This window comes from Fonsecaea pedrosoi (genome assembly GCF_000835455.1).
Source record: "Fonsecaea pedrosoi CBS 271.37 unplaced genomic scaffold supercont1.3, whole genome shotgun sequence".
NCBI lineage: Eukaryota > Fungi > Ascomycota > Eurotiomycetes > Chaetothyriales > Herpotrichiellaceae > Fonsecaea > Fonsecaea pedrosoi.
In genome coordinates this window covers 736,157-763,990 of record NW_013550613.1, presented here as the reverse complement: position 1 = coordinate 763,990, position 27,834 = coordinate 736,157, and the positions used below count along the sequence as shown (strand labels likewise).

Here is a 27,834-nt window from a genome sequence, read left to right as displayed (position 1 = left end):
TCCCTGCCTCCTACATGTGTGTCTGTTTAGACTTGAACCGGCTGAGTCAACCACAGCCTTCTCCTCCCCCCCCTCTCTCTCTCTCTCAAGCTCCCACCATACCTATATCGCGTAGCAAGGGCTGGGTTAGCGTTGTCTATATTATATCGAAAGCATCAAGGCCCCCCAGACGGGCAGCCAGGGAGTGGGACAGTGCTTGCTCACCTCCATTAGGCGCCAGGGTCGTCGCCGTGACGAAGCTGGCTCGCCCGCTCGTGATCCAGACCAGAGCCTCGGCGATTTCCTCGGGCAACCCTTGCCTCTTCATGGCCATCTCGCGCACCATCTCGTCGAGATTCGTGTCGTCCTCCTCGGGCACCTCGCCCAGCATGGGCGTCTTGATCACGCCGGGACAGATGGCGTTGACCCGGATGCCGTCCCGGGCGAAATGAAGGCCGTCGGCCTTTGTGAAGCCGATCACGGCGTGCTTGCTCGCGCAGTAGGCGGGGAGGTTGTCGTAGACGCGCAGCCCGGCCATGGACGCCACGTTGGCGATGGAGCCACGGGCGGGGAACGTCGTGTCGGACGCGCGCAGGGGCTCCTGCTTCAGCATCTGCGTGATCTCGGCCCGCTGGCACAGCCACATCCCCCGCGTGTTGACCGAGAACTGCTTGTCCCACTGGCTGACGGAGTACTCGGTCGTGACGCCGGGGAGGAGGATCCCCGCCACGTTGCACGCGTAGTCGACCCGGCCGAAGCGGTCGACCGTTGATTTGATCAGGGATGTCACCGACGACTCGGACGTGACGTCTGCCCGGGGAGCGTTAGCGTTCAATGGCAGAGTTGAGTAGATGGATTCATAGTGGCGGTTTGGTTTTTTTGATAAATCGAAATGGTTTTGCCGCAAGGAGATTCAAAGGCTGGAGGAGACAGATGGCATACTACTGACCGGTCGGTATGTCAATGACCTCGACGCCTTTATATTCGGCCTCGAGCTCCTCTCGAGTCTTTTTCAGCGCCGCCGCCTGCACGTCGGCAATGGCTATCCTGCGACATCCTTCCTTTGCAAAGAGCCTGGCCGTGGCACGACCGATTCCTTACGTTCCCCAATGATTAGTTCAGCCAAATCAACCAGCCCAACCATAAACCCGCGCTGGCTGGGGGAATAATGAGTCCAGGCGGTTTGCTCGTACCTGAAGCTGCTCCAGTAACGAGTGCCACGCCGGGGAAATGCATTTCGTAAGTGAATGGGTAGCAGAGCCGTATACGTTGGGAAGGGTAGGTGTTGCGGGTTGGATATACAAAGTCTGTCTATAATATGACCCAAGGGAGTATGATTTAATGGAAGGGAGCGAAAGAGGGTGGTTGTGTATCACTAACATCTAGTCAACAAAAGGACTCTAAGATGCCGCTGACCTGGATAAACTATCTAGTGTACTACCCCTCACACGAGGCGACGTACTCGGTACACGCTGTCTGTTTGTTGTGTCCACCAAGCGTCCATCGGGGCTGAGTCGACCAGGGACCCAAGTTTCGAGACAACGCGGGGACCCCGGTGCGTTTGTTCACAGCTTGTTCATAACCGGGGCGGCAGGGCGGGTTTTGTTGCCGCTCCCGCTTTTGTCGCTGATGTGTACTGTTGGCTGGGGTTTAGAGGTACGAGTGAACTCAAAGGACCAAGGGCCAAGGGGGTAGTGGTGGGGAGGTACGAGGAGGGTGCCGTGTTATCTCTTCGGGAACCGGCACAGTTTTCCGTCTTGTACATACGGCCAACGATGCCACTCAACCACCCAACCAACCGTACACGGGACCCTGGTTGATCGAGCTACCTACTCGTATATACAAAATTTGTTGGTACCCAAAGAGTAACTCTAGAATATCACCATGAGGCCTTCGCCTGGCTGGGGACGGACGCTACGTGGGGGATAGGTAATCACTTGATGATAACCGACATACTCAGCTCCGGAAACGACTCGGCAAACGCGGGCTTCAGGGACCAATTCTCCAGCTTGTGCAGGTGCATCTTGAACGCGTGGCTCAGGTGCACGGCTCCCGTCGCGTCGTCCTGCCGTACGTACGTCGCGGCCGGGTCGTACGGCCAGTTGACGTTGAGACAGCTGCAGAAGGACGGGGTGAAGACGTTGAACGGGTACGCGTGGTGGTCGAGCGTGAGCTTCTCGCGCAGTTGCGGCCAGGGAAGCGTGTCGATGAAGATCGGGTGCGTGACTCGACATTGCGACGGGCGGGGGTGGAACCACGGAGGGAGGGCCTTGTAGTTCTCTTCGCTGGGGGAGATTCGGTACTGTGCTCAGGGGTTAGTTATCAAAATGGACTTCAAAGGCCTTGACACGGCGTAGGTCTGTATAGAGAGAGGCATATAGTGTTGGGCAATGCGGCAAGTGAAGAGAACCGTGGACTGTAGTTCTGGTCCGAATACATGGCTCGACATGGGAGAAACCATGCTCACCTTCAAATGGACATAATTCAACCAGAATATCGCCAGCTTCTCGGGCAACTTGAAGTTCCACTGGCTGATGGGCGGTGTTAGAAACAGAGTCAGCGAGTCCGCCGTAGCTAGACTGCTGCTGTAGTGACCTCCCAGCAAAATCTGCACGTCCGGGTCATGGGCCGCGCGCAGCGCAGGGTCGTCGTCGAGCCGGGCCTGGTGCTCACTGATACATTTGAACAGTTTGCCATCCCAGATATTGCTGGGCGGGCAGTTCTGCGGTATCGGGACCAGTCTCTCTGCCGTCATCTCGGGGGCGATGTTGTTGGCCAACCATAACTGCGGGTCCGGGGAGAGATAGAAGTTGTTATGGTTGAGTGCAGGGAGTTCGTCTGTGCCTTTTCTCTATCAGTTCGAGGCAGCAATGGGAGACAAGATCTCTCTGGGAAGAACACTCACCCAGGTCTAGCTGGCCTGCATAGGTCTGTCCCTGGTGCAGCACAAGTTGGTTTCCGAAGAAAGGAAGCCCCCTTCGATGGTCGCTGTCGTTGGCTGTCATACCATGTATGCTCATCTGGAAAGCGGTCAGATAGATGCCTCTCATAATATGGCTGGGACAAGTCCCGACTTGCCTCGAAATCCCCGGCAGACGTGTCGAGAAAACAGTTACCAAAGTCATTGTTGGCGTCCACCATGATCTCTATCGTGTCTCCACTGTTCACGCTGGGCGGGTCTATGAGGGCTTCACAGCCTTGACTAGATTGATCGAGGTGATGAAGCTCGTTGTTGGCTAGGTGGTGGGTATCATCTATACGGTGGGTTTCCTGGGTAACATCTTTCTCGTGACTGGGGAGGCCATGATTTGGATTCGGTCGTGATGTCGTGCAGTATTCTGGGGGTGGATCGTCGTCCGTCTGCTCCTTTTCCGACTGTATCTCGCGAGGCTGGTTGTTGGAAGGCAGCCGCCGTTTCTTCCTCGCAGGGCCACCTATGGCGTCCTTGTTGTTATTATTGCTGCTGCTGCTGCTATTGTTGTTGTCCTGACTGGTCGCGACGTCTATGATACTCTGTACCTTGGCCTCGAGCATCCGAACCCGCAGTTGCAGTTCCTCGTTTTCCCTCACGAGGTCTGCCACGCACGTGTCGGACTCTAACCGGGCGAGCTTCTCCTCCAGACTGGCAATATACTTCTTGGTGCGTTCACGCACATTGCGCTGTGACTCACGGTCCTGGATCCGTTTCCGCTCAAGCTGTGCCCTGGTGCGTCGGGGTGGTCCTTTGCGCCTCGTATCGTTGGTTGCTGCGAGATTGTTGGTGGGTTGGCGAGGAGACGAAGCCTGTCCGTCTGCTGATGATTGATCTAATGCTGGAGACATGATTCTGACTCGGACTCATCCATAAAAGCTGCTGAACTGAGTGGACTAAGTTGTGATGAACTGAACTGTTGATTCGGAGAGACAGACCATACAAGAAAATGCGGGACGGGAACATGGGCCGAGAAGGTCTCGTCGTCACGAACAAGGATGAACTGGAAACCCCCCTTCTGGCTTATCAGATCCCGCGAAACTCTTAGGGTCATGCTGGGGTGACGGAAAAGCCAACCGTCTATCTAACCATGCGTGGTCAAGGGCCTCCCGGGGCCCCGCGTTGTCTAGGACCGTGGAACAAGGAGGATAATTGGTCCCCCAATGCATAAAAATTTCCAATGCTTCCGTACTTTCTAACTACCCAAGACGGTTCTAGGCAAATAATCAGTTGTCTTTGGGTCCTTATCAGCATCGGGTTGTGCAGAGTATCTCGGCACACAGAAGTTGGATTCCGTCCCACACCATCCATCACCCGCGTCCTAGAGCCTTGACTTTTCCCCTCTAGAATATGTAGCTGGACAGAGCTAGCAAAAGCCTCCTTGTCCGCATTGAGTACCACGCTATTACTTACTTCACTAACCTTCTCTTCACGTTCAGTGTGCGAACAAGGAGGCATCCAACAAGTTCTTTTGGGAAATGCGTGCTATTACGAAGCCTCTATACCCGCCTTTTGTTTACCGACAACACTAGGCATGCTTGGGTGCTTCGATCTGAGCAATGTCGACTTCCATCTCGGCCTTTTCATCCTCGGCCTGGTTTGTGAGGTGGATCGCTACATCGTCGCCAAAGATCTCGCCTACTTCTTCGAGGGACAGGCCCTTGGTCTACAACAACAAAAGTTAGCACTTGAGACGAGCAGCTGATAGGATAGTCGCGTACCTCGGGGAAGAAAAAGTAAATGATGGGGATGTTGATGGTCGTCAGGACGATAAAGACAATATAGTATTTCCAACCGATTTCGGCAAAGGCCGTGGGCGCGGCTTCGAGGTAGGGGATTGTGGTCAGGAACAAAGTCCCCACAGACCACGCCATGCCTCGCGGTCGAATATGTGTCGGGAAGATCTCGGAGCAGTAGATAAAGCTGTTGGCATCAATGCAGCATCCGTAGCTGTGGCGGTCGTGTCAGCTCATGGACAAGTCACCCTGTGATTCGCAATCCACGATATCAACTTACAAGGTCAGATGCAAAAATATAAAGAAGAGCGCCGCACTCAGCCCTCCATGGCTATCAGTGCCCGAATAGTAGCGCAACAAGATGGATTCAGCGATCAGTGAAACCAGCATCCCACTGAGGCCGGTGAGGAAGAGGAACCTTCGGCCGGTTCGGTCAACCAAGATCGAGTTGACGTAGTTTCCGAGGGCCCCAATTGTGACATAGATGCCAGACAGAAGAAGAGGCATATGTCCCGTCTGTCCAAGGCCCTGGTAGATCATGACGCTGTAGTCTGTCGACTCGGTCAACAACATGTTTAATCCGTGAGGGCCAGCGAAACTTACTGTAGATGACGAGGATGCCTGAAGATTCATTACTGAAGAAGGTAAAGAAGCCGCAGAGCATCCTCTTGCGGTAACTGGGTTTGCGCCACAGATCCCAGATGGTCTCGTGGCTGAAGAACTCCCGGTCGTGGTCGACCTGTCGGCACATTTGGTAGAATTCCTTGCGGGCGTAGACCTCTTCCGGATCCGATGGATTGTAATGAAGCTTCGCAACGATTTTCCAGGCTTCGTCCCGGCGGTCTTTGAGGAGCACTGCATAACCCGAGTCAGAGATCGTTCTCACGAGGGTGAAAAGGGAGCCAACGTACGCCACCGTGGAGACTCGGGAATCCAAGGCGCAACGGCAAGGGTCAGCAAGGGCCAGAGGCAAGCCACCGCCAGAGGGAATCGCCATTGGAAGTTTTCGTTCTGGGAGAAGTAACAGCCATAGCCGACCCAACCGGCGATCATATAGCCTCCCACGAGAACGACACCTGGGATTTGTGTAAGTACGTGAGAGCTCTAGAATCTCTTGTGACTTACCATGCTGCCCGACCAAAAACCCCCGACTGGCGGGAGGAGATATCTCTGCTTGCATGATTGGGATCAAGGTGACCAAATTTCCTGAGGCAGAGGCAAGTCAGTCAGATGTCTCATCTCCCATCTCTCATCTCTGATCAAGCACCACTCACCGACTCCGTAGCCAGTCAACCACCGTGCAAATAGAAACATGCCTATCGCCGCCGAACCTGCCTGCAACGCGGAGCCTACAATCGAAATAATCGTGGCAATATACAAGGCCTGCTTCCGACCACGGGCGTCGCACATCCAGCCCATGGTCCAGCAGCCCATGAAGGCACCAGCGGAGAAGAGGCCGCTGGTGGCACCCAGGATGCGATTGGTGTAGGCATAGTTAGGCTCGGTCGGCGCAGCTGCCAGGCCAAAGTATTTGAAGAACCCGGGCTATGTTTGCGACAGTGTTACTATGGATGGACCCGAGAAATGAATGGTGGATGGACTGACCTGACCGAGGGTTGTCGAGATAATGCTGAAGCAGTAACCATACGACAACGACCCTAGACAAAGGGCGAAGACGATCTGTTCGAGCAAAGGTCAGTTCACTGGTGCCCTGGTTAAGGTGAGCTGGTGTTGGTCTACGCACAGAGAGGTTGTACCACGAATAAAATCCCTGTTCCTTCGCCATGGTCGTTGAAATGTTTGCGTCACGACAAGGAGGTAAACAAGAATTTCCTTGCAGTACCTTTATAGCACGACATTGTGCAGGGAACAGGTTGGGCTCGGGTCACCAAAGGAATCGACCGGTCTTGTCCATACTGTCCAGAAAGCCATCACGGCTGCGCTTCCGACATTCCGATCCTACAATTCCGTGGCACGACGAATCGCGTGGCTGACCCAGGTATTTTCATACACTGTCTCATACACTTTGTATCTAACCAGGAAGAGTAAAGCGGGCTGGGGCCCAGAGTGGACGTATCTTGGGGTGGCATCAGAACTTATCAAAGCGTTTGCTCGGGTCTATTATGTGGGTTGCTCCAGCCTTGGTCCTCCATCTATTCTCCGCCGAAATCAAAGCTACAAACTCGCTTCGAACAGTCGCTCCAGTTGCTCTCTCTGGGGCTCCATATCTTCTTCGAGGTTGGGGGCGAGGTTCAATACCCGTTTCTGCGGCAGCGTCCCCTCCACAAGGCCCGGGATGTTCTCTCTGCTGAAGCCGAGATCTCTCAGACCTCTCGGCTGATCCCCCAGCTTGGCTAGGAAATTTGCCAGAGCCTCGCCGAGGATTTCCCCAGCGCTCTCCCTTTTCGCGGTGCTGATGTCCACGCCAAACGCCTCGGCGGCAGCAAGATGTCGCTCCGGGTTGGACGCAGCTGTGAACTTGAACACACTGGGGGAAGTGACTGCGACACTGACTCCGTGAGGGATCAGTGGCTTGTCGACATTATAGCCCTTGTGGCTATACCCGGGATTTTGACTCGAGATGGGATAGCTCATGCCGTGGCACAGATGGACGCCTGCATTCCCAAACCCGACACCGGCCAGAGTAGCCGCAAGCAACATCTTATTTTGCGCGTCACTATCTTCGGGGTCTTTTACTGCCCGCGGAAGGTATTTGATCGTGTCTTTTAGAGCTTGGAACGAGAAGACGTCTGAAATGGGGTTTGCGCCCTGATACGCCGGCCGAAGGATAGGATTCGACGGGCGAGGGGTCCGTTGGTTATAGGGAATTGCGGTCCAAGACTCCAAGGAGTGGCAGAGGACGTCGAGCCCAGACGCAGCGTGGACCGCTGAAGGCATTGTCCTCGTGTTTAATGGGTCACAAATACCCAAGGTCGGTTTGAGGGCACGAGAAGCTACACCAGTCTTTGCTCGGTGTGAGGTCAGATCAAAGATGGCAGTGCCAGTTGTTTCCGACCCTGTGCCCGCCGTCGTCGGTATCGCGATCAGTGGCAGAAGCTTCCGAGCCACGGGGAGTCCACGGCCGAGAGGTGCATTGACAAAGTCGAGAAGCTCTGCCTCGGGGTAACAGGTGTAGAGATTCATCATCTTGGCCGTGTCGATGACACTTCCACCACCGACAGCGATGAAAGCATCAGGCCGGTACTTTCTCGAGAACTGGATGGCTTCGAGAATCCTAGATGTATAGACAAATGGTCAGATAAACAAAAATGGTCTTCTAGGAATGGAGTGTGTGGACGAGTAAAGCCTTACGAATGTTCTTTCGGCTCCACCACCACCTTGTTAAACATCGTATAGCTCAAAGCCTCTCGGTCCAACGACTGGTGCACCTGCTGCATGGCATGCAGACCTTGGATGTTAGTGTCGGTGACGACGCAGACGCGCTTCGACCCCAGGTTCTTGACGTCCATGCCCACTTCGGCGGTGCATCCGGGCCCGAACCGGATGCTCGAAGCTGCCATCTCGAAGGCATATTCCTTTTCGGCCGGGAGTTCTGCCACTTTGGCTAGATGTTTGGCTGCAGCATGGAAGGACTGGCCATGATGGACTCCGGGGTTGGAATGGCAGCGACAGTTTGGGGGGTGGTGGAATTGGACCGTCCGAAGGAGATCGAGGGCTCGAGAGGCTGCGGACGCCGGGACGCGAGTGATGATGCCCATCTTCCCTTCTTTCTTGGGCAGTGAGCTACTGGTGCCACTCCGACTGGGCGAGTAACTCACATGTGCTCGGCTTGTTTGGTCGTTTTTTATTTGCCGGATGCCTCAATATGTAGTAGTGGCAGGCCATGAGCAGGCGTCCGCCTCCACGGAAACATCCCAGTCTCGTTAGTGGGCTCCTTTCACCGCACGGGACGATGATCCGAGACCTTGGATCGATAATGCAATCGGCAAAGCACGGCCTTGTAGGTCAGATTGGCGCCTCTTTGGATAGAGTTGGCCCGGCATAAAGGGAACCGGGCCGCTTCAGAGATTGGGACTCGATGAGTGCGGATCGAGGTGCTTGCACTACCCGCTACACATTTGGGGGTAACTCATCCGAGCAGGAAAGTCGTATCTCACTCTCAATTCTTCTCAGATGTAAGTTCGCCTGTCAAGAGACACATTCAAAGTCATTGTTCACAGCGCGCGGGAGCGTAACTAAACAAAAGCGCAGTTTGAAGACACTCGTCAGAATTATATTATCAGTTACAGTTGCGCCTCCTCCTCGCTTCCCTGACGCTTCTAGAAACGACACAATAGTGACTTTACAATACTGATTCCACTGCCTCACAAATCGGCAACAATTCAAAAGACGAAGAACATGGATCCAAAGTTCCATACGCCTCCGCCTCCCAGCACAATATTCAGCCTCTCCTACCCCGTGCCCTTCGTCCTCCTGATCACGATACAACGTGAAAAGCAGATGAACTCGATCCCCCTAAGAGGTCACTGGGAAGGCGAACTCCTCCTCCAGTGGTTCGACTCGGAGCCCGAGCTGCGCATCGCCGTCATCACGGGTGCTGGGAACAAGGCCTTCTGCTCCGGCCAGGATTTGATCGAGCAGGAGGAATTCACGCATAACCCACCACACCCAAAGGAGAGAAAATTTGCTCCGTCGGGATTCTGTGGGCTTAGTAGGCGAGGTGGCAAGAAACCCGTCATTGCAGCTGTCAACGGGTATGCGCTGGGCGGTGGATTCGAGATTTGTCTCAATTGGTGAGTCCTAGCTTCGACCACGGAGACACTTAAGAGAATGCTGACAAGGCCCCGCTCAAAGTGACCTTGTCGTCGCGTCTCCAACAGCTTCCTTTGGACTTCCAGAATCGTCAATAGGAGTGTATGCCGCCGCGGGAGGGCTTCCACGGATAGTGCGCATCTGCGGCATGCAGCTCGCCGCAGAGATAGCCCTCGCCGGGAAGAGACTGACCGCACACGAGGCCAAGGCTCTTCAGCTGGTCAATATCGTGACCGAAACCCCAGAGAAACTCCTACACGAAGCTCTGACACTGGCGTCAAGAGTCGCCAACATGTCACCGGACGCAACGATTGTGACTCGCGCAGGTCTGAGAGAAGCGTGGGAAACGGCAAGTGTGGAGAGGGCCTGTCAGTTGACAGCAGACCGGTATGAAGAGCCGCTACTCGCCACACCAAATCGGGACATTGGATTGCGGGCATTCAAGAAGAAACAGAAGCCGAACTGGGTCCCTCCCAAGCTTTGAAGGGGTGGTCGGTGACTCTGAAGAGCCCAATGTCCCTCCACTCAATCACGGAAGCTCTATGCCGATCGCTCATGTGCTGAAGAGTGTAGTGGTCATGTTCCATGCTGAATCGTGCAGCCACCAGTCATCTTCGGTGGTCAGGGTGAAGTCAAGGTTGGAATACTCAGTGGCGTCTGCGGACGTAGGTGGATTCATCGGAGCCATCTGGGCAACATGAATTGCAGGCGGTCCCGTAGCAATCCCCGTTATGCTCCCGGGCATACTGTTGGGAGACGCCGCAATGACCTTCTCCGGGAAAATGTTGGTCAAAGACGTCTGGTTGAGGAAATGCGTCAAGCTCGACCTCATCCGTAGCGTGACTGGATAATGCTTCTCGACCGCTTCGAGGACTTCATACAGTGAACGTAGCCAGCGCACGTCGTTCTCAAATGGCAGAGAGAGCTGGCGCATGCGAATGATATGTGATGCCAGCGCAACAGCCGCCACGTAGACATTGTCCAGCATCACAGTGATAACATTCTCCAGGCCAAAGATGTGTCTGTACGAAAGCACCAGTTTCGCTATCCGCACGGCGTTCTCGTGCACCACGGCATACAGATGATCAAGGCTTTTGGGCTGTGCGTCGTCTCTGCCGGACGTGCCAGATTGCCCTGCCTTGATCATGGCGCGATGTATTGTCACCTGCATTCCAAAATACTGCATATGAGGCCCGTACGCTTCCGCGTCCAACTCGTCGATGCGTGCATCGTCAAAGGCAAGTTCGTGCGGGAGACGGTCAAAGACAGAACGCAGGTTAATCTCGAGCGAGCAGAGGCGCAGGTTGGCACTGCGGTCCGCATGGCGAATGGTGCCGAGCGAGTTCAGGATCTCGACAATGTCCACCATCTGCAGGCACAGCGCAACCCACATGTCCAGAGTGTTAGTGTAGCATCGGCCTGCCATGATGCGTCGTACGGCAGCGATAACCGGAGATGAGATCGAGGTCGGTCGTCCAAGGTACAAGCTCCACAGAGTGGCATAGACGAAGGTGCCGAGCAACAGAGTCTCCCTGAACGCGGCCTCCTCCTGTTTCATATTGTCGTCTTTGTCGGGCGAAGCGAGATCCACATGCAATGCGAGATCTACCAAGAGTCCCGTGGCGATGACTGGCGAAGAGAAAAACAATGTTAGCAGCAGCCGCAGCAGCAAGGAATTCCACTCACTACTGTACGTCCAACCCAGCCTGGCACGGCCCCGCGTGGCCTCAAAGTCACTCAATAAAAGGAAACCCTGCAGCGAAGCGATGTTCGGTTGCTCGAGCTCCGACGAGATCTGCGCCTTTGCACGCTCCGCGTACTTTCTTCCCAGCTTCCTGACCGCGCTGGATGTACTGTTCCGCGTCCCCGCGGCCATGATGGTGTTCTCCAGGAAGTTGGAATAGAACCGGTGCCGCCCTCCCTTTCTGCGATCGCGCATGAACAGGTCTTCGTGGACAATGATCTGGGAGTTTGGCTGAATCTTGAAGAAGATGCGCAACAGCGCCTTACACAGCTGCTGAGAATCCATGTTCATGGTCGTCTCCTGTGGTAAATCATTCTCTGGGGTTATGGCAATGGACTTGATCTCGGGCGAGTGAACATGGAGCTGTGTTGTCGACCCGTAGTAGGCGGGATCACCACAATTGCCGTCTCGAAGCACACGAGGCTCCCCTTCCTCAATGTTGGTCATGGACACATCATTGACAGAGGCCGCGTTGGGTCCCAGAGAGGGCAGATTGTTTGGGAGTGGACTGAGATGGGCCAACGAGGGTCCGGTAGGGATGCTGGGGACTGCATATTGGACTGTTCAATGTGTCAACCTCGCAATGTGGGAGGGTGTCATATCACAACACATACGATACGGGCTTCGCTCGACAGGAACCGTCTCAGGAGGCTGACTCTGCCTGTTTTCTCATTAGCATGATGCCTCTGGTATTGAGAGCTACGGCGGAATCCTCTACGCACGCTTTACTGGCCCAGTCAGTCTTGTGGCTCTGGGTGAGATCAACGGGCCATTCTGGCGCCGCCATGTCGGCATCTGGCACTCCATCGTTGCGCTCAGGCTGCTGCTCAATGACGATCGTGTCTTCGGGAGGGTCAGTGACGGTTGGGTTGTGATCGATGGATATTTCCCGCGTGCTGTCTGGTTGGCGCACTTGGGAGTCGTCGTCGACTGCCATGGGGACGACGTTGACCTGCTGGGCCTGCAGCGCGGCTCCCTCGGCTGATGCCTTTTGGATCATGCCCTCCAGAGATCGGATGCGTTCTTGCATCTCTGCCAGTTTGTGACGAGCCGCACCATTTCTACACGCTGCTCGTTAGCCCCTGTCTCTGGCAAGAGAACCAGCAGAGATCTCTCTGCGAAAATCAGCCCAACCTTACCTTCTACGATCGCTATCGCGGTCTATGATACATGCACAACTTGAGGACCGACACGGAGTACATTTTGACCCTGGGGGTATCTTTTCGGCATCGCACTGGTTACCACCCCATCAGAGACAGTTCGGCATGGGCATGCGACAAAATCCCCTTTTGTCTTGCATGTCAAATCTCACGATGGACCTGGTTTTGCTGACCTTGATTTTGCGTTGACGACAATTGGTGCACACGAGGCGAGCGCGGGCCTGGTTCCTCGGCCCCTTGGGAGGATGGTCTTGAGCACTCGATCGCTCAGTCATATTTTGCCGGTCAAGTACGAGGTGCTAGACAGGGTCGTTCATGATAAATGGCAAAACAGGCACCGTGGTAACCCACTTTCAGGGGAAGTAATGCAGGCAACGTCTATTTGAAAGGTGGTGTTGTTTTTTTCTCCAGTTCACCACAAGTTCCCTACTAGATCTCAGCTCCGCAAACTTGGCCACGACGGTGGGTTCAGACACATGTCGACTGGTCCGTGCATGCGGGGTGCTCCCAGAGGCAAATTTTGAACCCCGGAATCAAAGGGAAACCATCCCCCAAAGTGCATAATGCAGGTCGACCAAGTCACGATGGGCCAGTCAGCATCCTTGGGTTTCTATTCCACTAACGGAGCCATGTCCTGGGCGGGACTGGACTGGGGCGGAGGCGTGCAATCACAGCCTGCGTCATATACCCCGGAGGTCGCCATCGAGGTCACAAGGATCAAGGAGGCACGGTACTTCGGACTGTCTGAGTCAGGAAGGGGGGGGGGATGTGGGCAGCTTTGGGGCCACAAGACAAGCGCGGAAATGGGTAGCCGAGAGAAGTTGCTATGGCCAATCGACACCACTCGTTGCTCACTCGTTCGGCAAACCCTTTGCCGTGATCTCGGGTGAAATCCGACGTGCCGTTTCGTGGGGACGGGCAGGACGGATCAATCATGGACGAAGAAAAGGGGGGCCTTCGAAATAATTCAGTTCGTCTGTGTTCTGGCTCGACCAGGCTTTACGCCCCAAGCTTCGCCCACATGGGCTGGGTCTAGGTCGACGCCATATCTGGTCCCTCACTTCCCTGCTGCCTCGTCCAATTGTTTTTGGATATTGGCATGATACCGATCAATCCCCGCGGGGCGAGCCATGACTGTCAACAAATCATCGGCACAGTCGACCCCCTTTGGCAACTCGCAGGTCAGATTTCTCCTGAAGAGACACTGGCCCGGCCCTGCCTCCTCGAACGTGTAAGTGATGGTGCAGATACCATCGACACCACCCGTCCCGTCTGGCAACTTCCCGATGCCATTGATCTGCTGGATTGCCCACTTGAACGGCCGCACCGCCGTGATCAGGGTCCAGGTCGAGTGGTACGTGTTGGGAGGGAGTGTCACTTTCTCAGTCCACGTGTAGCCCACTTTCAAGGGCAGGTCCTTGTGCATTTCTTCCTCGCCGACCATGCCACCGCTGCCCTTGTAGTTCTTGCCCCAGGTGGTCGGGTTGCTTGCATAGTCGTAAACCACCTCACGGGGATGGGTGATGACCGTCTCGGAGGTGTTGCTCATTACACCCATGGTTGCTGTCCTTTTTCGGGGGCCTTTTTGGGCAGCTCTCGAAGTGGGTTGAAAATGGAAAGGCCGCTTTTCTTTTTTTTTTTTTTTAGCTGTTATGTTCCTCTTGAGGTCTTTATCAAAGACTAAGGAACGTTATATCCTTCTGTCCACTGAGAGGGACTCTATTTGCCGTGTCAGAGGTCCAATCAGAGTCTGACATCGACCGAGGTGTAGGTATACCAAAGGTGAAATGTCCCCTCTTCTCCACATCCATTCGGCTCAAGACGAAACGTAGCGGCTGAGGGACGGCGACAAAGCTGTGTTTCCCGAATCAGCTTTGCGGACGCCCACCAAGCATCGATTTGGCAGGGCATGGCAAGGCAAGGCTTGGTCGCTCAGCCTTGCACGACCATTGTACCCTTCCTCGACAGGTGGTGAAGCAAGACTTTGACATCGTCGATGATCCTATAGCTCATTGCAACGGTACATCCATATCTATATCTCGACCAGCCCTTACAGCGGCCATGTTGGATGCGGCAGAAGTTGCAAAGCACAATTCCCGCCAGTCATGCTGGGTGATCATCTCCAACAATGTGTACGACGTGACAGACTTTCTTGCAGACCATCCTGGAGGCCCTGGCGTGATTCTGAGATATGCTGGAAAGGTATGTTCTCCCATTGACTCGACTGTGATTGCCGATGTATTCCCTTGCTAAAGACACATGCCACAGGACGCGACTGAGGAATACGAACCAATCCACCCGTCTGGTACTCTCCAGCGACATCTCCCTGCAGGTTAGACTGCCACCTTTATGATTGTTATTCCTAGAAAGCATCTCATTCGCGGCTGATAGACAAACATCTCGGTCCTGTTGACCCGTCCACCTTGAGCGCGCAACGCACCAGAGACAGCAACTCCGCTCCCGACAATAAATCCTCTCCGAGTCAGTCGTCCACCCCACATATTTCCGTGTGTCAGAACCTCGACGACATTGAATCCGCAGCACGCCAGAAACTGACGCGCAAGGCCTGGGTCTACTATGACTCTGCCGCCGAGAGTCTGGAGTCGTTCCACACCAACCGCCGCGACTGGGCCAAGATTTCGTTCCGTCCACGCGTGCTGCGCAATGTCGCGCGGGTGAGTATGAAGCGTCGCATCCTGGGCCACGACGCAGACTTGCCGTTCTTCATTTCGCCCGCGGCCATGGCCAAGCTGGGCCATCCGGACGGCGAACTCTGCTTGGCACGGGGCGCGGCGGAGAGGAATATCGTCTACTGCTCAAGTACGTACAGCTCGGTGGCGCACGACGAGCTGGCTCCCTGCTTTGACCGGCGCGAGGGGAGGGGCGCGTTGAGTTTCCAGCTCTACGTGCCGAAGAAGAAGGAGGATGCGAAGAAGTTGATCGACATGGCCAAGAGGCTCGGGTGTAAGAGTCTGGTCATTACAGTGGACACGCTCGTCGTGGGGAGAAGAGAGGAGGACGACAGGTATAAAGCGGAGATCGAGGTGCAGGAAGGGCGAGAAGTCCCTAGGACGACGAGCGTGGCGGACGGCGAAGAAGCGCCGATCCTAAGAGGTTATCATTCCTCCACGGTCGACTGGGAGGATATAAACTGGATGAGAAGGGAGTGGGGAAACGAACGCGGACCCGTGGCCCTCAAGGGAATCCAGACCGCTGAAGATGCTTATCTCGCGTCCTTGAGCGGCGTGGAAGCCATCTACCTGAGCAATCATGGTGGGAGGCAGCTGGACTTTGCACCGAGTGCGATCAGGACATTGTTGGAGATCCGAAAGTTCTACCCTCAGGTGCTGGAGACAATCGACATCTACCTTGACGGGGGTGTGCGACGAGGCACCGACATCCTGAAGGCATTGTGTCTGGGCGCGAAGGGTGTCGGTCTCGGAAGACCATTTCTTTACGGGTTGAGCGCTTACGGGACAGATGGGGTACTCAAAGTGATTGAGAGTAAGTCGTGCCATCCAACGAGAAGTACAGAAAGACTGACCACCCCGCGATAGTGCTGAGTGATGAAATCGAGACGACGATGCGGTTGTTGGGAGTGACTGAGTTGAGCCAGCTCGATCCACATTGTATCAACTACACTGCTCTGGAAAGGGACCTGCCTCAAGAAGTGAGAGAGGTGCAGACAGGGAGACAATTCAAGCTCTAAGGCAATGAATGATCCAGTTTTGTTCTCAGCCATGCCTTTGGAATTTGGCCCACGCTCTATACAAATTCGTCTTGATACCTCACAGCTTCGCACCGGCACTTCGAGCGCCCTGACGAGCCGCGGCAATGTCATTCGCAAGACCGCTGACAATAGAGCCATAGTCGAAAGTCGACAGCAGAAAGTCCATCCCCTCTGCGGCGCGCTTCCTCGCGTGGTCCTCCCCCATGCCCATACACCCGACGACCTTGCCCAGTTTCTTTCCCGCGGCACATATTCGTTTCAAGGCGTTGAGAAATTCCGGCTCTGGTCCGTCCACCGCCGCCGTGAGTCCCAGAGACAGTCGCAAATCAGCAGGACCGATGAAACACCCGGAGACGCCCTCGAGGGCGAGGATCTCCTCGACGTTCTCCAGCCCCTCGCGGGACTCGATGATGGGTAAGATCGCAATATCTCCTCTCTTGGCCCTCTCAAAGTATCCCCCCATTCCTCCGTGAGGCCCGTCCGGGTGGCCAAAGGGCGCGTAGAGGGGCCCAAAACTCCTCCGACCAGCCGGCGGATAGAGCGCACGATCCAGGATCGCTTTCATCTCGGCGACGTTGTTGACCATGGGGATGATAATGCCTGCGGCGCCGCTGTCGAGACCCCATTTCACATACTCGACCCCGTGCGATGGGATGCGAATAATGGGGAAGCGTGTCCCCCGCGATACTTGCACGTATGCGTGGACCATTTGCGTAACCACGTCCATGGTCAACGGGGCGTGTTCCATGTCGATCATGACGAAGTCGCCGTCCGCCTGTCCGGCCAGTTGGGCAATGATGGGTGACGGAATCGTCAAGACGGTACCGACCAGAGGGCCATCCTGAGACTTGATTTTCTGGACAAATGTCTTTGGTGATGCAGAGCTGTCTTGCGAGGTCCCGCTGGGAATGCCGTAGGATGCCATGTTCGCCTCGATATACGGAGTGCTGAAGGGGGATAGATGTCTGGAGATGTCTGTAAATGTCTCCTGAGATACCCTTTGCTATACTGGCCCTCGTACGTTCTTCCACCTCGAAATACTAATGAATCTTTTGGGGAAGCATATACTGTGTCACCTAGCCACGGGAAAGATGCCTCCCGCTCATCCAAACCGACACACGAAACGTGCATGACTCGGCTGTGGTGACTGGCCAGAGCAACCTATCGCTCAAAGGCCTAAGCATTGCCGCCACGCCACGCCCATTAACCGACTGATACACTCTGTTTGGTTATTCTATCTAGACCAACTGTTTCATCGTCCTGTGGCTAGTGTGTGCTTCTATTTCGACTATTCGGACAATATTCTAACTCATGAAGAACTCTCGGCTCACTGGTCAGTAGCACGTTAGAAGTCTACGCCGAGTAGACAGCACATTGCTGATAGCTGTGCTCTCGTTGATCGTAGTATTTCTTATCATATTTCGGATCATGATGACCTATGTAGAGAGTGCAGCGGTTCGATGAAGGGGGAAGAAGAACTATCGTGCAAGGCCAAACTGGAAGTTTTGTTATGCTTTCACACGAACCAAGAATCGAGTGGGATGTGAAGGGGATACTGCCGACTACACACTACTACACGCATGGAATGTTAATCTGATACATCCTGGCCCAAAAGCAGTGATTGCCATGTGATCGATCTGTCCTGGTCTCCTTTCCCATCTCGAAATAGTTGCAGGATTTCCACTTCAACTCCAAGGACCAGATCGTCTCGGACATGCACTTCGCCAGCAATTCCTTTCGATTGCTTGGGAGTACAGAGCACCCTGCGAAGCAAAGGACCAAGCTAAACTAAGTGCCCATCTCTTGTGCACCAGATACAAGGCTAAAATGAGTGCTAGAAATTCTAGGCCCAAGGACGGAAACAGCGACAACAACAACTGATGCTGAGTAGATGGCCAGATGGACTCAAAGGCCAGAGGCCACGACGGAGACCTCGGGCACTACTACTCCCGGCAACTTCTGGACTTCTGGAGCGTAGCCCTCGTCGGCTATCCCTCAGGGTTCGCAATGATTCCCCCTCTGCAACTCGGATATCGGCAGCCGCAGACGTGGCTGTTCTCTCGGACTTGTGACCAGAATGATTTTTCTTGGGGGCTTGCGGCGGACACATTAACAGGGTCCAGGTGTGTGGCTGACTGACGTGAGAGAACCTGAAGGTATGTTAAAGCAGACATATTACGCCCAATATCAACGGACTTTTGGTTGAGTGAACAAGCTCCAAATATATTCTCCAAGTCTCTCACAGTGGTTAACGTCCTCTCCTCAACATGGTAGCAGATTTGACGCCGCGATATCTCAAGTTCACCCCGCTGGGGGAGACATTCGTCGCCCAGGTTGACGGGCTTGACTTCTCTCAACCCATTCCCGAGGCGGTTCGGGACGAACTCCTCGCGGGGCTCCAGAAATATGGCGTTCTCGTCGCACGAGCGACCAACATCACAGACGACACCATGATTGCCCTTGGACGGCAATGGGGGGAGCTGGACAATATCACAGCCCACAAAAAGGCCGGGCGCAAGATGCGTCTCCCTCAAGACGAGATCTTCGACGTCGGCAACATCGACCCGGACAACAACATCATCACCGCGGCGGACCCGTTGCGCATCTCCAGCGCCCGGGGCAACGCTCTCTGGCACGCCGACGGCGCCTATAATCCTCGACGCTCGGGCATCTCGATTCTCCGGGCCGTCGAGCTGCCGCCAAAGGGCACCGGCGGCGAGACCGAGTTCCTCGACTCACGCACCGCGTATGAAGATCTCCCTGCCGAAACCAAGGAGAAGATTCGCGGCCTCGTCAGCCTCAACACCCTCCTCTGGAACCGCAAGCAAGCGAACCCCGACATGGACATGTTCAAGGACATCGACTGCACCAAGGTCCCTCTGTCCAGGCACAAGCTCGCGCAGATCCACGAGCCTACCGGTCGCGGCAACTTGTACATCGGGTCATACAACCACCACATCGAGGGACTCCCCGTCGAAGAGGGTCGAAAGCTCATCGACGACCTGCTCAAGCACGTCACGCAGGACAAGTATAAATTCGCCGTGCACTGGGAGAACCCAGGAGACGTCACGTTCTGGGACAATACGGCCGTCTTGCACCGCGCCACCATCGGCGAGTACAATGGCAAATATCGTCGTGATATGAGGCGGATCTCCACGTTCGATACGAGCTCATGGGCGTGGGGGGAGAATGACCCGGCGAATTCCACCCAAATTGGACTTCAGTGAAGAAATTGTTGTATGTAAAAAGGCCGAGTTGACGGCCTGAAATGAGTGTATGTATTTGAAAACGAATGGCGAGTCCTCCATCACAGACTTTGCTGCTCGAGTAACATTTGACATTTGACACGGTTATTTTGATAAGAATAAATTCTCTTTATTTTATGGAGCAATCAATCCTGGACCCGCTTTCAACGAAGTGACTCGAATTGTTCACCTGTGAGGGTTTGGTTTTGAGAGTCAATCATGTCGACTACTGTCTTTCTATATGCTCTGGTCTTGAATCGTCCTTCCCAAAGACACCGCGACTCTTTCTCTCTAGTTCGATCAAAAGATAGCCATGGCGTTAGGATGACTACCCACGCCGCCTGGAAAGTGTGAAAATGTGAGCGAAATACTCTCTAGCGTTGGGTAGGGTGGAAACCTTACCGGGTACGTTTGACGGACTGCTCACGAAGAAGAAATGATATCTACCGTGTCTCTTGCACGCGTCCGCCAGCTTCTCAAAGTCCCACATCTCCCCTATGGGACAGCCCCAGCGTGGGAGCAGGTAGAGATGGTGGTTCCAGTCGTACGGGGTCGGCCACGACTCGAAGGCCGGCGAGTCCGAAGCCACGGCCGCGAAGTAGTTGTCGTGGAGGAAGTCGACCATCTCCTCGCTGACCTCGACGCCGACGAATTTGAAGTCGTAGACGCCCGTCCCTTTGGCAATACTGGCGCGGCTGTCCTGGTCGAGTCTCTGGTAGTTGTCGATCCAGCCGGTGCGGATCATCAGGATGTCGCCGTATTGAAACGTCAGGCCCTGGGCTTTTGCACAGGCGAGGAGCTCGGATGTGGAGATGGGATGAGTCTCGTTCGGGTCATATTTCTTGTTGTTCTGCAGAGCATACGACCAGTAATCGATGAGAACTCCTCTTCCGACTTTGTATGCTGTCAGCGCCAATTGGATTGTTGATACAGGGGTTCTTCTATACCAATGCCATGGTCTGCCCATGCTTGAATTCCACAGCGCGTAGTGTTCATGATTTCGTCTTGGGTAAGCTAGCTCAATTAGTTCTGGCGACAGGCGCCTGAAAGGGCAACGCGGAGCAATAGCTGACATTATTGTAAAAGACATATCCGCCACCATTAGCGATGCTGACCTGGGAGAGACCGTTAATCATCATCTTCCAACGTAGCGCCGATATGTCTTACATGTCTGAACCCGTCCCACTGCGTTTCTCGTCAGCTCCACCATTCAAAAGGCTTTTTAGTAAATCGCTTACCTGCGACCCCGACTGCGAGTTCATCTGATACAAATCATCGTTACCGGCTGGACCTAGGCTTTTCACTTTCCACTCAAAGGGCTCGCGACCGAATGCTGGAGGATTGGGGAGATTAAGAGGCCAGCTAGATGTCCATCAGGACTAGAACAACATATGGCAGAAATATCGCGTTTGTCATACTCCAGATTGACCGTCTCCCCGGACTCAACGAGCTTCGCGGCCTCCCGTCGGCGGCGCGGAGTCAGCAGGTTGAGTCGCCCTAGCTGTGACGTGTCACTGTCAGTCCATCCCGTAGTGACGCGAGCACTCGAGAGGAGATGGTACCTCGTCATCCTTGCCCCAGAACCACGCGGCACCCTTCGGAGCACCGGGAATATCTGGCAGTTCCGCGCGTTTTGGGAGACTGTTGGAGTCTGGATCGAAGCTCATTTTGTTTCCTTTGGTGTCGGTACTGCGTACGGGAGTCGCTTGATTATACAGTCGATTGATGGGAGTGCCGTAAAACCTCCAAAATTATCGCCACTGACGGCCCATGAGTGACCAAGCCCGATTGTTCTTATATCCCTGGCACGTTCTACAATGAAGCCAAGCCCGTTCTGCTCTGCCTATGCTGTCTGACGGTGATTGGATTGGCGATGCACCTCGGCAACACAGGGCAAAGGGCTATATTACACACTCGGATCGATAGCCGCACAACACTTCAAGTTGTATGGTTTGCTTCGACCGATTCGTGCGTGTCCAGGGTCCACTGGCCCTTGACCCCAGGGATTTAGTGTTATTGGTCCCACGGCAATAGATGGCGGGAGCGGAGAGACTCTCATATTGGGTTACTCATAGTGTGCTAACCATATATGGATAGATTCAAGACAGCGACTCCACAATATTGGACCCACCCGGCCAATGACAGCATTCACAGAGCAAGCCTTTTCATTTGAGACCTGTATCCAATGCGCAAAAGCGAGATCTCTCTAAACGTCGTAGTCTCTCTGCTCGTCTATACCGTCCACAAGTCCGAGGTAGAAGGTTAGATCCCGTCCGTCCAGGTCTCGCATCGAGAAGCCGTTGCCTAACCAATACCATGCATTCCCATGTCTGTATTTGATGTGATAGTCCTCATACCGCGGTGAGCTCAACAGCTCCATACTAGATAAAGAGTCAGCAGCATATCACATCAAAGTTGGCCTCCTCACTTGACATGAGAGAAGAGAAATGTTGGGAGAGATCACTTACTACTGCAGCCTGGTTCCTGGGTGAAGCATTATCCGCCCGTCGATTGTGCCTCCTTTGAACCAACTCCGACACGGTGCGTCGTAGACGGTTCGCTTGTTGAAAAGGTCAGCATGCTCGGCATATTGATCAATCATCTCCGTCTTGGGCGTAATGCTCTTGATATCCTCCAGCTGGATCTTGCGGACCATTTGAACAATGTACGATGCAAACAGCTCGATCATGGGCATGGCGCTTCCCTGCCCGAGAGGCCCGTAAGGGCCATAGAACGTGAAGTAGTTGGGCATGCTGGGCGCTCCCACACCTAGGTATCCAATAGGTTTCTTCGCGTACAGATCCTGTAGATTGATACCATTGGCGACGATTGGGAATCGAGGAACCCAGGAGGTGTCGAAGCCAGTGGCGCAAATAATCACATCCACTTCCTGCTCGACGCCATCCGGGTCGATGAACCCTTTGGGGGTAATTTGAGATAGTCCGCCTTGACAGTAGACCTGGACATTCTCTTCAATCAAAGCCTCGAGGTAGCCGTTACCGGGGCTGGAATGCGTCAGCAAATAATTGCTAGGTGGAGGGACGTCGGTGAAATGACACTTACGTGGGCCTCTTGCAGCCAACGGGGAATGTTTTTGGGATCAGCGCTTCTGCCAGCTTTTCATGGCCTTTCAAGCGCCCTGTCATTTCTGTGTGGGCAAACTGATTCGTGTTAGTGAGCCACTTGTCATGTTCCTTTTTCGTGGACGTACCTTCATTGCTGCCATCGAATCCGGGGTATTCTTGTGAAATACGTAGAACCCTCGAACCATCTCAACTTCGACCGACTTCCTATACTTGAGGTAGTAGTCGGGGTCATTGCGGAAACGTTTCTTCTGTTCTTCCGAGTCTGTCATCGTGATGGGTTAGTACCAGTAGATCAAGCAGAAAGTGCCTGCGCAGGAAAATACATTCGAAATTCGTGCCGTTCTCTCCGGCGTACTTCTGTGCAAACCCAGCCGTCATCCAAGTCGGCGTCCGCACCCAAGTGTACAGTTTCGACACGTCCTTCTGGATGTTGGCGACAATCTGGATCCCACTCGAGCCGTTTCCCACAACAGCCACTCTCTTGCCCTTCAGGTCCAAGTCATCTGGCCACGCCGCGGAGTGCGTCAAGATGCCTTTGAACGAGTGTAGGCCTTGGATATCTGGCCACTTCCATTTACTGTGCGTCGCTTAGCCTCCGCCACGTTAGAGTCCTCTGCGGAAATGCTTACTTTAAGAATCCCATTGCATTGACGAAAATATCGCACTGCTCATCGATCTCAACACCAGTCGCGAGATCTCTGATCTTCAGGTTCCATAGTCCAGTCTCCTCATCCCAGTCGGCGCGCTGGACCTCGTGGCTGAACTTGATGTACTTCCAAAGGTCAAACTTGTCGACGACGCCTTTGAAGTAGGCAAAGATCTCCGAAGCCTCGGCGTAGTACTTGGACCATACTTCTGGGTTCCAGGAGAATTGGTAGGTGACACTCGGTATGTCGCACGCACAACCACTGCATTTCATTCATGTCTGTCAAGGACAGTCCTTGGAGGCTGCAATGAGATTTTAGAACGTGAAAGTCACTTACGGATACTTGTTCTCCCACCATGTCCCCGCTACGTCGTTGTTCTTCTCATATATGACCAAATCGACATTCTGCAGGCGATCCTGTGCGAACTTTGCCAGGTTGATGCCCGACGCACCAGCTCCTGCGCAGATTATCCTGAGCTTTCGCGCGGTTCCCGAGGGGACTTCGTTGATCGAGTATCCGTTTTCATTGGTCGTCGGCCAGTTGTACAGCGCTGGATAGTTCTCCGGGGGCACAGTGATCCCGTTCGCTTTTGGAATTTCCTCTTCTTGCACCAGTTGGACAGCCATGGTTGACGGGCTGCCTGTTAGTGAAAGAGCCAGCAATCTCTATGTCTCTACAAAGGCTGGCCTACACCTACTTACCTGGAGCGAAGACTCACTCTTTCAACAAACGTGACTGATTGCCTCAGACAAGCTACAATTCGCGCTAGGAATCCATGCGTGTCTTGCCACAACACACGGGTATGATCCGCTCTCCGAGTCAGATTTGTCCCAAGCAGTGTGTTTTCGGTTCGGTAATTTATCCGTTACGATCCGTCACGCCTGGGACGAAGTGCATGTAATATTCGGTACAGCAGTTCAGATGATATCTCATGCGGGGGAGAGAGCTTTGTTGCACAGTTTCAATACCCTGGATTCACGGTTTAAGTGACGGTTTAACTCACAAGGGTTAGTTTAGCTTTGAACTGCAGAGACGTTTTGCCTTTGAAGCTTTGATCTTCTCATTGTCTTTCTATATAGTGAACGGGACGACTTTCTTGATCACAGCACAGCAAGCGCATTTGGTGGACTCGCCACGCCCCCTTCGATGTTCAGTGGTGCACTCGTCACAAAGAACGTCCACCTCTTCTGTTTCTTGCATTCGGCAGCCAATGCTTCCAAATCCCACAGCTCCCCCAATGGTGTTCCCCACAGACCGAGCGCGGTGTCATGGATACCTGAAGTATTGTCAGTGTCGGAATTTATAGGGTCATAGCATTTGAGGTATGCCGGAGGGGCATGGCGTGAGACTTACGGTACGGCATCTCGGCCGGCCAGGCTTCGAAGGCCATGTTGTCCCCGACGAGGGCAGCAAAGTGGTGGTTCCACAGCCACTCGATGGACGATGCTGTCCCCTCGACTCCGATATAGTTGTGGTTGACCTTACAGCCTTGCACCCTCTCCTCGTCCGTGGCTTCATTGTACCACTTGATCCATCCCGTGCGCACGAAGAGGATATCGCCGGGAAGAAATTCACTTCCCTGCCACTTGGCGATCTCATCTAGGTCCTTCTCAGTGATCTTGTGCTTGCTATCCGCCCTGTATTTGATCCCTTTGTGCTCCGCCCACGCGACGTAGTCAATTAGGATCCCTCGTCCGGTGACGCCTCCTCGTTTGAGCCATTCTGTGCGCCCGTGATCAGATTTTGTTCAGAGCGTCGTTGTGACGAACGGTACAGTCTGTTACTCACCTTGAATTCCGTTCCTGGAGTTCGGATTCGGTCCACTGATTTCCTCGTGGGTCAGTCCGTTGTAGTATTGCTGAGTCTCCTGAAAAGCCCAGTGTCCTGTCTACTGTTAGTGGAAGGTCGTTCCTTCGTGAAGCCGATGCCAGGGTGGTACTAACGCAACCCATCCCACTGGCTGCTGGTCTGGGTGTTGATTGTGATTTCGTCGTCATGTCCCACCAGCGCGGGCTTCAAGTCCAGAAACTTGTGGATGATGGGATTTCGATTATGTCCCGGATTGCGAATATTCTCGAGTGGCCAGCTAACGGAGCCTCGTCAGCGGACTGCCTATCAAGATACGTCCTTGAGAGATGCATACTTCAGCGAGACGCTCACTCCCGCCTGGATCTCTTCTTTGGCACGGAGAACCTTCTTCGGCGTCAGCAGGTTCAGTGTCCCCAGCTCGTCCTTGACACCGTCTTTGTCAAATAAGCCCCACGCGCAGCCATGAGGCATCCCCGGGACGGGCGGGATGTCCTTGTACAGGGGCAAGTCTTCGGCTTCCAGAACCATTGTGATGTATGCTTTCCCACAGGGTACGTGCTCTGTCTGTGTTTGACCATTCCACGAACTAAAGAATCGAGCCCAGTTTAAATTACTAGTTCCTCAAGTCATGTGTTGTGTCTCATGGGCCAGATGGGCCGTCCCTCCGTGTTTCGGGCCTTGTGCTCCGCTGGATAGACTTATCTGGCGGATGACCCGAGACTCTACACTGTCACTGCAAGCATGCGGGATAATAGCCGCTCTAACTTTGAGCATAGCTTGTTGTTCAAACGTCGTCAACCGCCTGCTATACGACAGTCTTGTCGTTCCATTCAATGACGACTTTTCGGAGATATGATTTCATGCATGTGTCGAATCTAGCTAGTACTTTAAGACGTCCCTCGGTAGCCTGTGTATCGGTCCCTGGCGAGAATCTACGACTGATGCAGTGCGAGCGATTCTTTCAACAGCGCGTCCCCAAGCTCTCTCAGCACGTTCTTCTTGATCTTCCCACTCCCCGTCAATGGATACGAGTCGCCAACTTTGGGATCGCCAATCCAGAAGACATGTTTCGGCGCTTTATGCCTCCCGAGTCTCCGCCTTACCCAGCTTCTTACTTCTTCGTCATCTGGCCGTTTGTCACTCGCAGCTTGTAGAAAGGACGCCACGATCTCGCCGTATTTGTCATCCTTCAACCCCACGACGCTGGCGTTCATGATCAATGGGTGTTCCATGAGGATCTCTTCGATTTCGAGAGGGAAAATATTCTCCCCGCCTGGTGGTCACCAATAAGTTTGTTGCCCGGGTTATATGGGAAGGCAAACGTGAGGGGAAGGGATTGGAACGTACCGCGAATGATGATGTCTTTTATCCGACCCGTGATTTTACAGTATCCATCTTCGTCGAAGGCGGCTTCGTCGCCAGTATGCATCCACAAAGTCCCGTGCTCGTCCCGTATCATGACCTCCTTTGTCTTCTCCGGGTTCTTCCAGTAGCCCTTTTGCAGCAGATAACCGGAGATACATAGTTCTCCTTTACAGCCGATGGGCACAATGTTTCCCTGCCCGTCAATTATCTTTGCTGATGTATGTGGTAGGATCGTGCCGACGGTGGCTAATCTTCGTTCGAGCGTGTCGTTCCAGGATGTCATGAAGCTTGCGGGAGACGTTTCCGTCATACCTGAAGTTAGTCAGTCTGCGAATCATGGGAGAAAAAGCGACGATGAGGCTCACCGTAGGTATTTGTCAGGTACTTGAGGCTCATTTTCTTCCCCAGATCCTCCATCATCTGTCTCGGCGTTGCTGAACCTGCAGCAATGCCCGTCCTCAGCCTTGAGAAGTCGTGTTGCGGCCCAATCAGCTGCATCTCCGCCGCCCACATGGCGGGTACGCCGTGAATAGCTGTACATTGCTCGTCTAGGACGGCGCTCAAGACAGATTCGGCATCAAAGCTGTCGCTGGGGAACACGATGGTGCTACCGTGGGTAATCGTCGCCAATAGTCCCAAGACGAGCCCGAAGCAATGAAACAATGGTGGAGGGCAACAAAGAATGTCCTTCTCGGAAAGCGCCATTCGATCCCCAATGAAGCGCGCGTTGTTGATGATATTGCTGAAAGCACGAGTGGTCAAATTATATGACCTCAAAAGTAGACTTGGGACTTACAAATGTGTTAGCATGGCTGCCTTCGGATTGCCCGTCGTCCCACTGGTGAACTGAAGGTTACAGACGTCGTGAGGAGATACAGCCAGCTCTGCCGTCTGCAGGGCCGTGTCGCTTACTTCATGACCTCGGGAAATAGTGTCACGTAACGTCGGAAGAAATTTGTACTTGGTTGTCTGATCGTCTCTCAACAGAAGCAATTTCTGTAAGCCAGGTATGTTTGTGGCCCCGGTCGAATCCAGGAGGGTCTCGATTGTGCTATCATAGCTTCGTGTGCCGATTCTGGCCGTAATGAATAGCACCTTGCACTCTAAACCGGCCCATTAGCATACATTTTCCTGCAGGGGGAAATGCAATGCACATACCACTGGCAACGATTGCCCGCTTCAGCTCTTCTGGCGTGTATGTCACATTGAGCACCACGAGAATCGCGCCTATTCGTCCACACGCGAAGAACAGCTCCACATACTCGGCGCAGTTTCCCGCAAAAATTCCCACGCAGTCTCCATGTCGGATTCCAAGAGAAAGCAGGCCTCGCGCAATCTGTTGGCTCCGCGCGCGAAGGGACGAGAAGGAGTGGCGAACGTTTTGAGCCCGAGACACCAAAGAGGTTCTGGAGGCAAGTTTCTGCGCCTGCAGGTCCAGCAATGTCCCTAGATGGAGGCTTAGTAGCTCTGGCTCCTTTGGGCCATGAAGAATCGATAGCCGCGTCTTCTGGTCGAGGTGGCGGAGAGTCTGATGCAGACGCTCAATGGCCATAATGGCAGTGAGCTACTGATACTTCGGAGCAGAGAGG

General features: G+C 54.0%; 14 protein-coding genes across 14 annotated transcripts; 3 read left to right on the top strand and 11 right to left on the bottom strand.

The window, feature by feature from the left end:
* Positions 1-136: 136 nt before the first annotated feature.
* Z517_04158 (uncharacterized protein) lies at positions 137-1,215 on the bottom strand (the record flags this gene model as incomplete). Its single annotated transcript, XM_013429489.1, has 3 exons — positions 137-789; positions 929-1,075; positions 1,173-1,215. The coding sequence occupies 3 exons, from the start codon at positions 1,213-1,215 to the stop codon at positions 137-139; spliced, it is 843 nt and encodes a 280-aa protein (XP_013284943.1).
* A 697-nt stretch (positions 1,216-1,912) lies between these two features.
* Positions 1,913-3,801, bottom strand: Z517_04157 (uncharacterized protein; the record flags this gene model as incomplete). The annotated part of the gene is made up of 4 exons (XM_013429488.1): positions 1,913-2,281; positions 2,447-2,823; positions 2,885-2,977; positions 3,096-3,801. The coding sequence occupies 4 exons, from the start codon at positions 3,799-3,801 to the stop codon at positions 1,913-1,915; spliced, it is 1,545 nt and encodes a 514-aa protein (XP_013284942.1).
* Positions 3,802-4,478: 677 nt separating this feature from the next.
* On the bottom strand, positions 4,479-6,472 carry Z517_04156 (uncharacterized protein; the record flags this gene model as incomplete). Its single annotated transcript, XM_013429487.1, has 9 exons — positions 4,479-4,616; positions 4,672-4,900; positions 4,967-5,237; positions 5,290-5,541; positions 5,598-5,762; positions 5,812-5,892; positions 5,961-6,231; positions 6,292-6,366; positions 6,431-6,472. 9 exons carry the CDS (start codon positions 6,470-6,472, stop codon positions 4,479-4,481), a joined length of 1,524 nt encoding a protein of 507 aa, XP_013284941.1.
* A 389-nt stretch (positions 6,473-6,861) lies between these two features.
* Positions 6,862-8,405, bottom strand: Z517_04155 (uncharacterized protein; the record flags this gene model as incomplete). The annotated part of the gene is made up of 2 exons (XM_013429486.1): positions 6,862-7,921; positions 7,999-8,405. 2 exons carry the CDS (start codon positions 8,403-8,405, stop codon positions 6,862-6,864), a joined length of 1,467 nt encoding a protein of 488 aa, XP_013284940.1.
* A 640-nt stretch (positions 8,406-9,045) lies between these two features.
* On the top strand, positions 9,046-9,943 carry Z517_04154 (uncharacterized protein; the record flags this gene model as incomplete). The annotated part of the gene is made up of 2 exons (XM_013429485.1): positions 9,046-9,440; positions 9,502-9,943. 2 exons carry the CDS (start codon positions 9,046-9,048, stop codon positions 9,941-9,943), a joined length of 837 nt encoding a protein of 278 aa, XP_013284939.1.
* Positions 9,944-10,012: 69 nt separating this feature from the next.
* Positions 10,013-12,233, bottom strand: Z517_04153 (uncharacterized protein; the record flags this gene model as incomplete). The annotated part of the gene is made up of 4 exons (XM_013429484.1): positions 10,013-11,088; positions 11,146-11,763; positions 11,818-11,864; positions 11,926-12,233. 4 exons carry the CDS (start codon positions 12,231-12,233, stop codon positions 10,013-10,015), a joined length of 2,049 nt encoding a protein of 682 aa, XP_013284938.1.
* A 1,187-nt stretch (positions 12,234-13,420) lies between these two features.
* Z517_04152 (uncharacterized protein) lies at positions 13,421-13,921 on the bottom strand (the record flags this gene model as incomplete). Its single annotated transcript, XM_013429483.1, has 1 exon — positions 13,421-13,921. One exon carries the CDS (start codon positions 13,919-13,921, stop codon positions 13,421-13,423), a length of 501 nt encoding a protein of 166 aa, XP_013284937.1.
* A 503-nt stretch (positions 13,922-14,424) lies between these two features.
* On the top strand, positions 14,425-16,072 carry Z517_04151 (uncharacterized protein; the record flags this gene model as incomplete). Its single annotated transcript, XM_013429482.1, has 4 exons — positions 14,425-14,565; positions 14,632-14,695; positions 14,755-15,867; positions 15,921-16,072. The coding sequence occupies 4 exons, from the start codon at positions 14,425-14,427 to the stop codon at positions 16,070-16,072; spliced, it is 1,470 nt and encodes a 489-aa protein (XP_013284936.1).
* A 79-nt stretch (positions 16,073-16,151) lies between these two features.
* Positions 16,152-17,018, bottom strand: Z517_04150 (uncharacterized protein; the record flags this gene model as incomplete). The annotated part of the gene is made up of 1 exon (XM_013429481.1): positions 16,152-17,018. One exon carries the CDS (start codon positions 17,016-17,018, stop codon positions 16,152-16,154), a length of 867 nt encoding a protein of 288 aa, XP_013284935.1.
* A 1,342-nt stretch (positions 17,019-18,360) lies between these two features.
* Positions 18,361-19,320, top strand: Z517_04149 (uncharacterized protein; the record flags this gene model as incomplete). The annotated part of the gene is made up of 1 exon (XM_013429480.1): positions 18,361-19,320. The coding sequence occupies one exon, from the start codon at positions 18,361-18,363 to the stop codon at positions 19,318-19,320; it is 960 nt and encodes a 319-aa protein (XP_013284934.1).
* A 346-nt stretch (positions 19,321-19,666) lies between these two features.
* On the bottom strand, positions 19,667-21,005 carry Z517_04148 (uncharacterized protein; the record flags this gene model as incomplete). The annotated part of the gene is made up of 7 exons (XM_013429479.1): positions 19,667-20,241; positions 20,286-20,352; positions 20,412-20,448; positions 20,486-20,523; positions 20,577-20,700; positions 20,757-20,839; positions 20,901-21,005. 7 exons carry the CDS (start codon positions 21,003-21,005, stop codon positions 19,667-19,669), a joined length of 1,029 nt encoding a protein of 342 aa, XP_013284933.1.
* Positions 21,006-21,544: 539 nt separating this feature from the next.
* On the bottom strand, positions 21,545-23,697 carry Z517_04147 (uncharacterized protein; the record flags this gene model as incomplete). Its single annotated transcript, XM_013429478.1, has 7 exons — positions 21,545-21,719; positions 21,807-22,343; positions 22,402-22,499; positions 22,550-22,686; positions 22,748-23,001; positions 23,054-23,332; positions 23,408-23,697. 7 exons carry the CDS (start codon positions 23,695-23,697, stop codon positions 21,545-21,547), a joined length of 1,770 nt encoding a protein of 589 aa, XP_013284932.1.
* Positions 23,698-24,171: 474 nt separating this feature from the next.
* Z517_04146 (uncharacterized protein) lies at positions 24,172-25,408 on the bottom strand (the record flags this gene model as incomplete). The annotated part of the gene is made up of 5 exons (XM_013429477.1): positions 24,172-24,347; positions 24,425-24,793; positions 24,860-24,955; positions 25,015-25,157; positions 25,215-25,408. 5 exons carry the CDS (start codon positions 25,406-25,408, stop codon positions 24,172-24,174), a joined length of 978 nt encoding a protein of 325 aa, XP_013284931.1.
* A 404-nt stretch (positions 25,409-25,812) lies between these two features.
* Positions 25,813-27,797, bottom strand: Z517_04145 (uncharacterized protein; the record flags this gene model as incomplete). Its single annotated transcript, XM_013429476.1, has 5 exons — positions 25,813-26,153; positions 26,228-26,557; positions 26,611-26,987; positions 27,042-27,348; positions 27,404-27,797. 5 exons carry the CDS (start codon positions 27,795-27,797, stop codon positions 25,813-25,815), a joined length of 1,749 nt encoding a protein of 582 aa, XP_013284930.1.
* Positions 27,798-27,834: the final 37 nt, after the last annotated feature.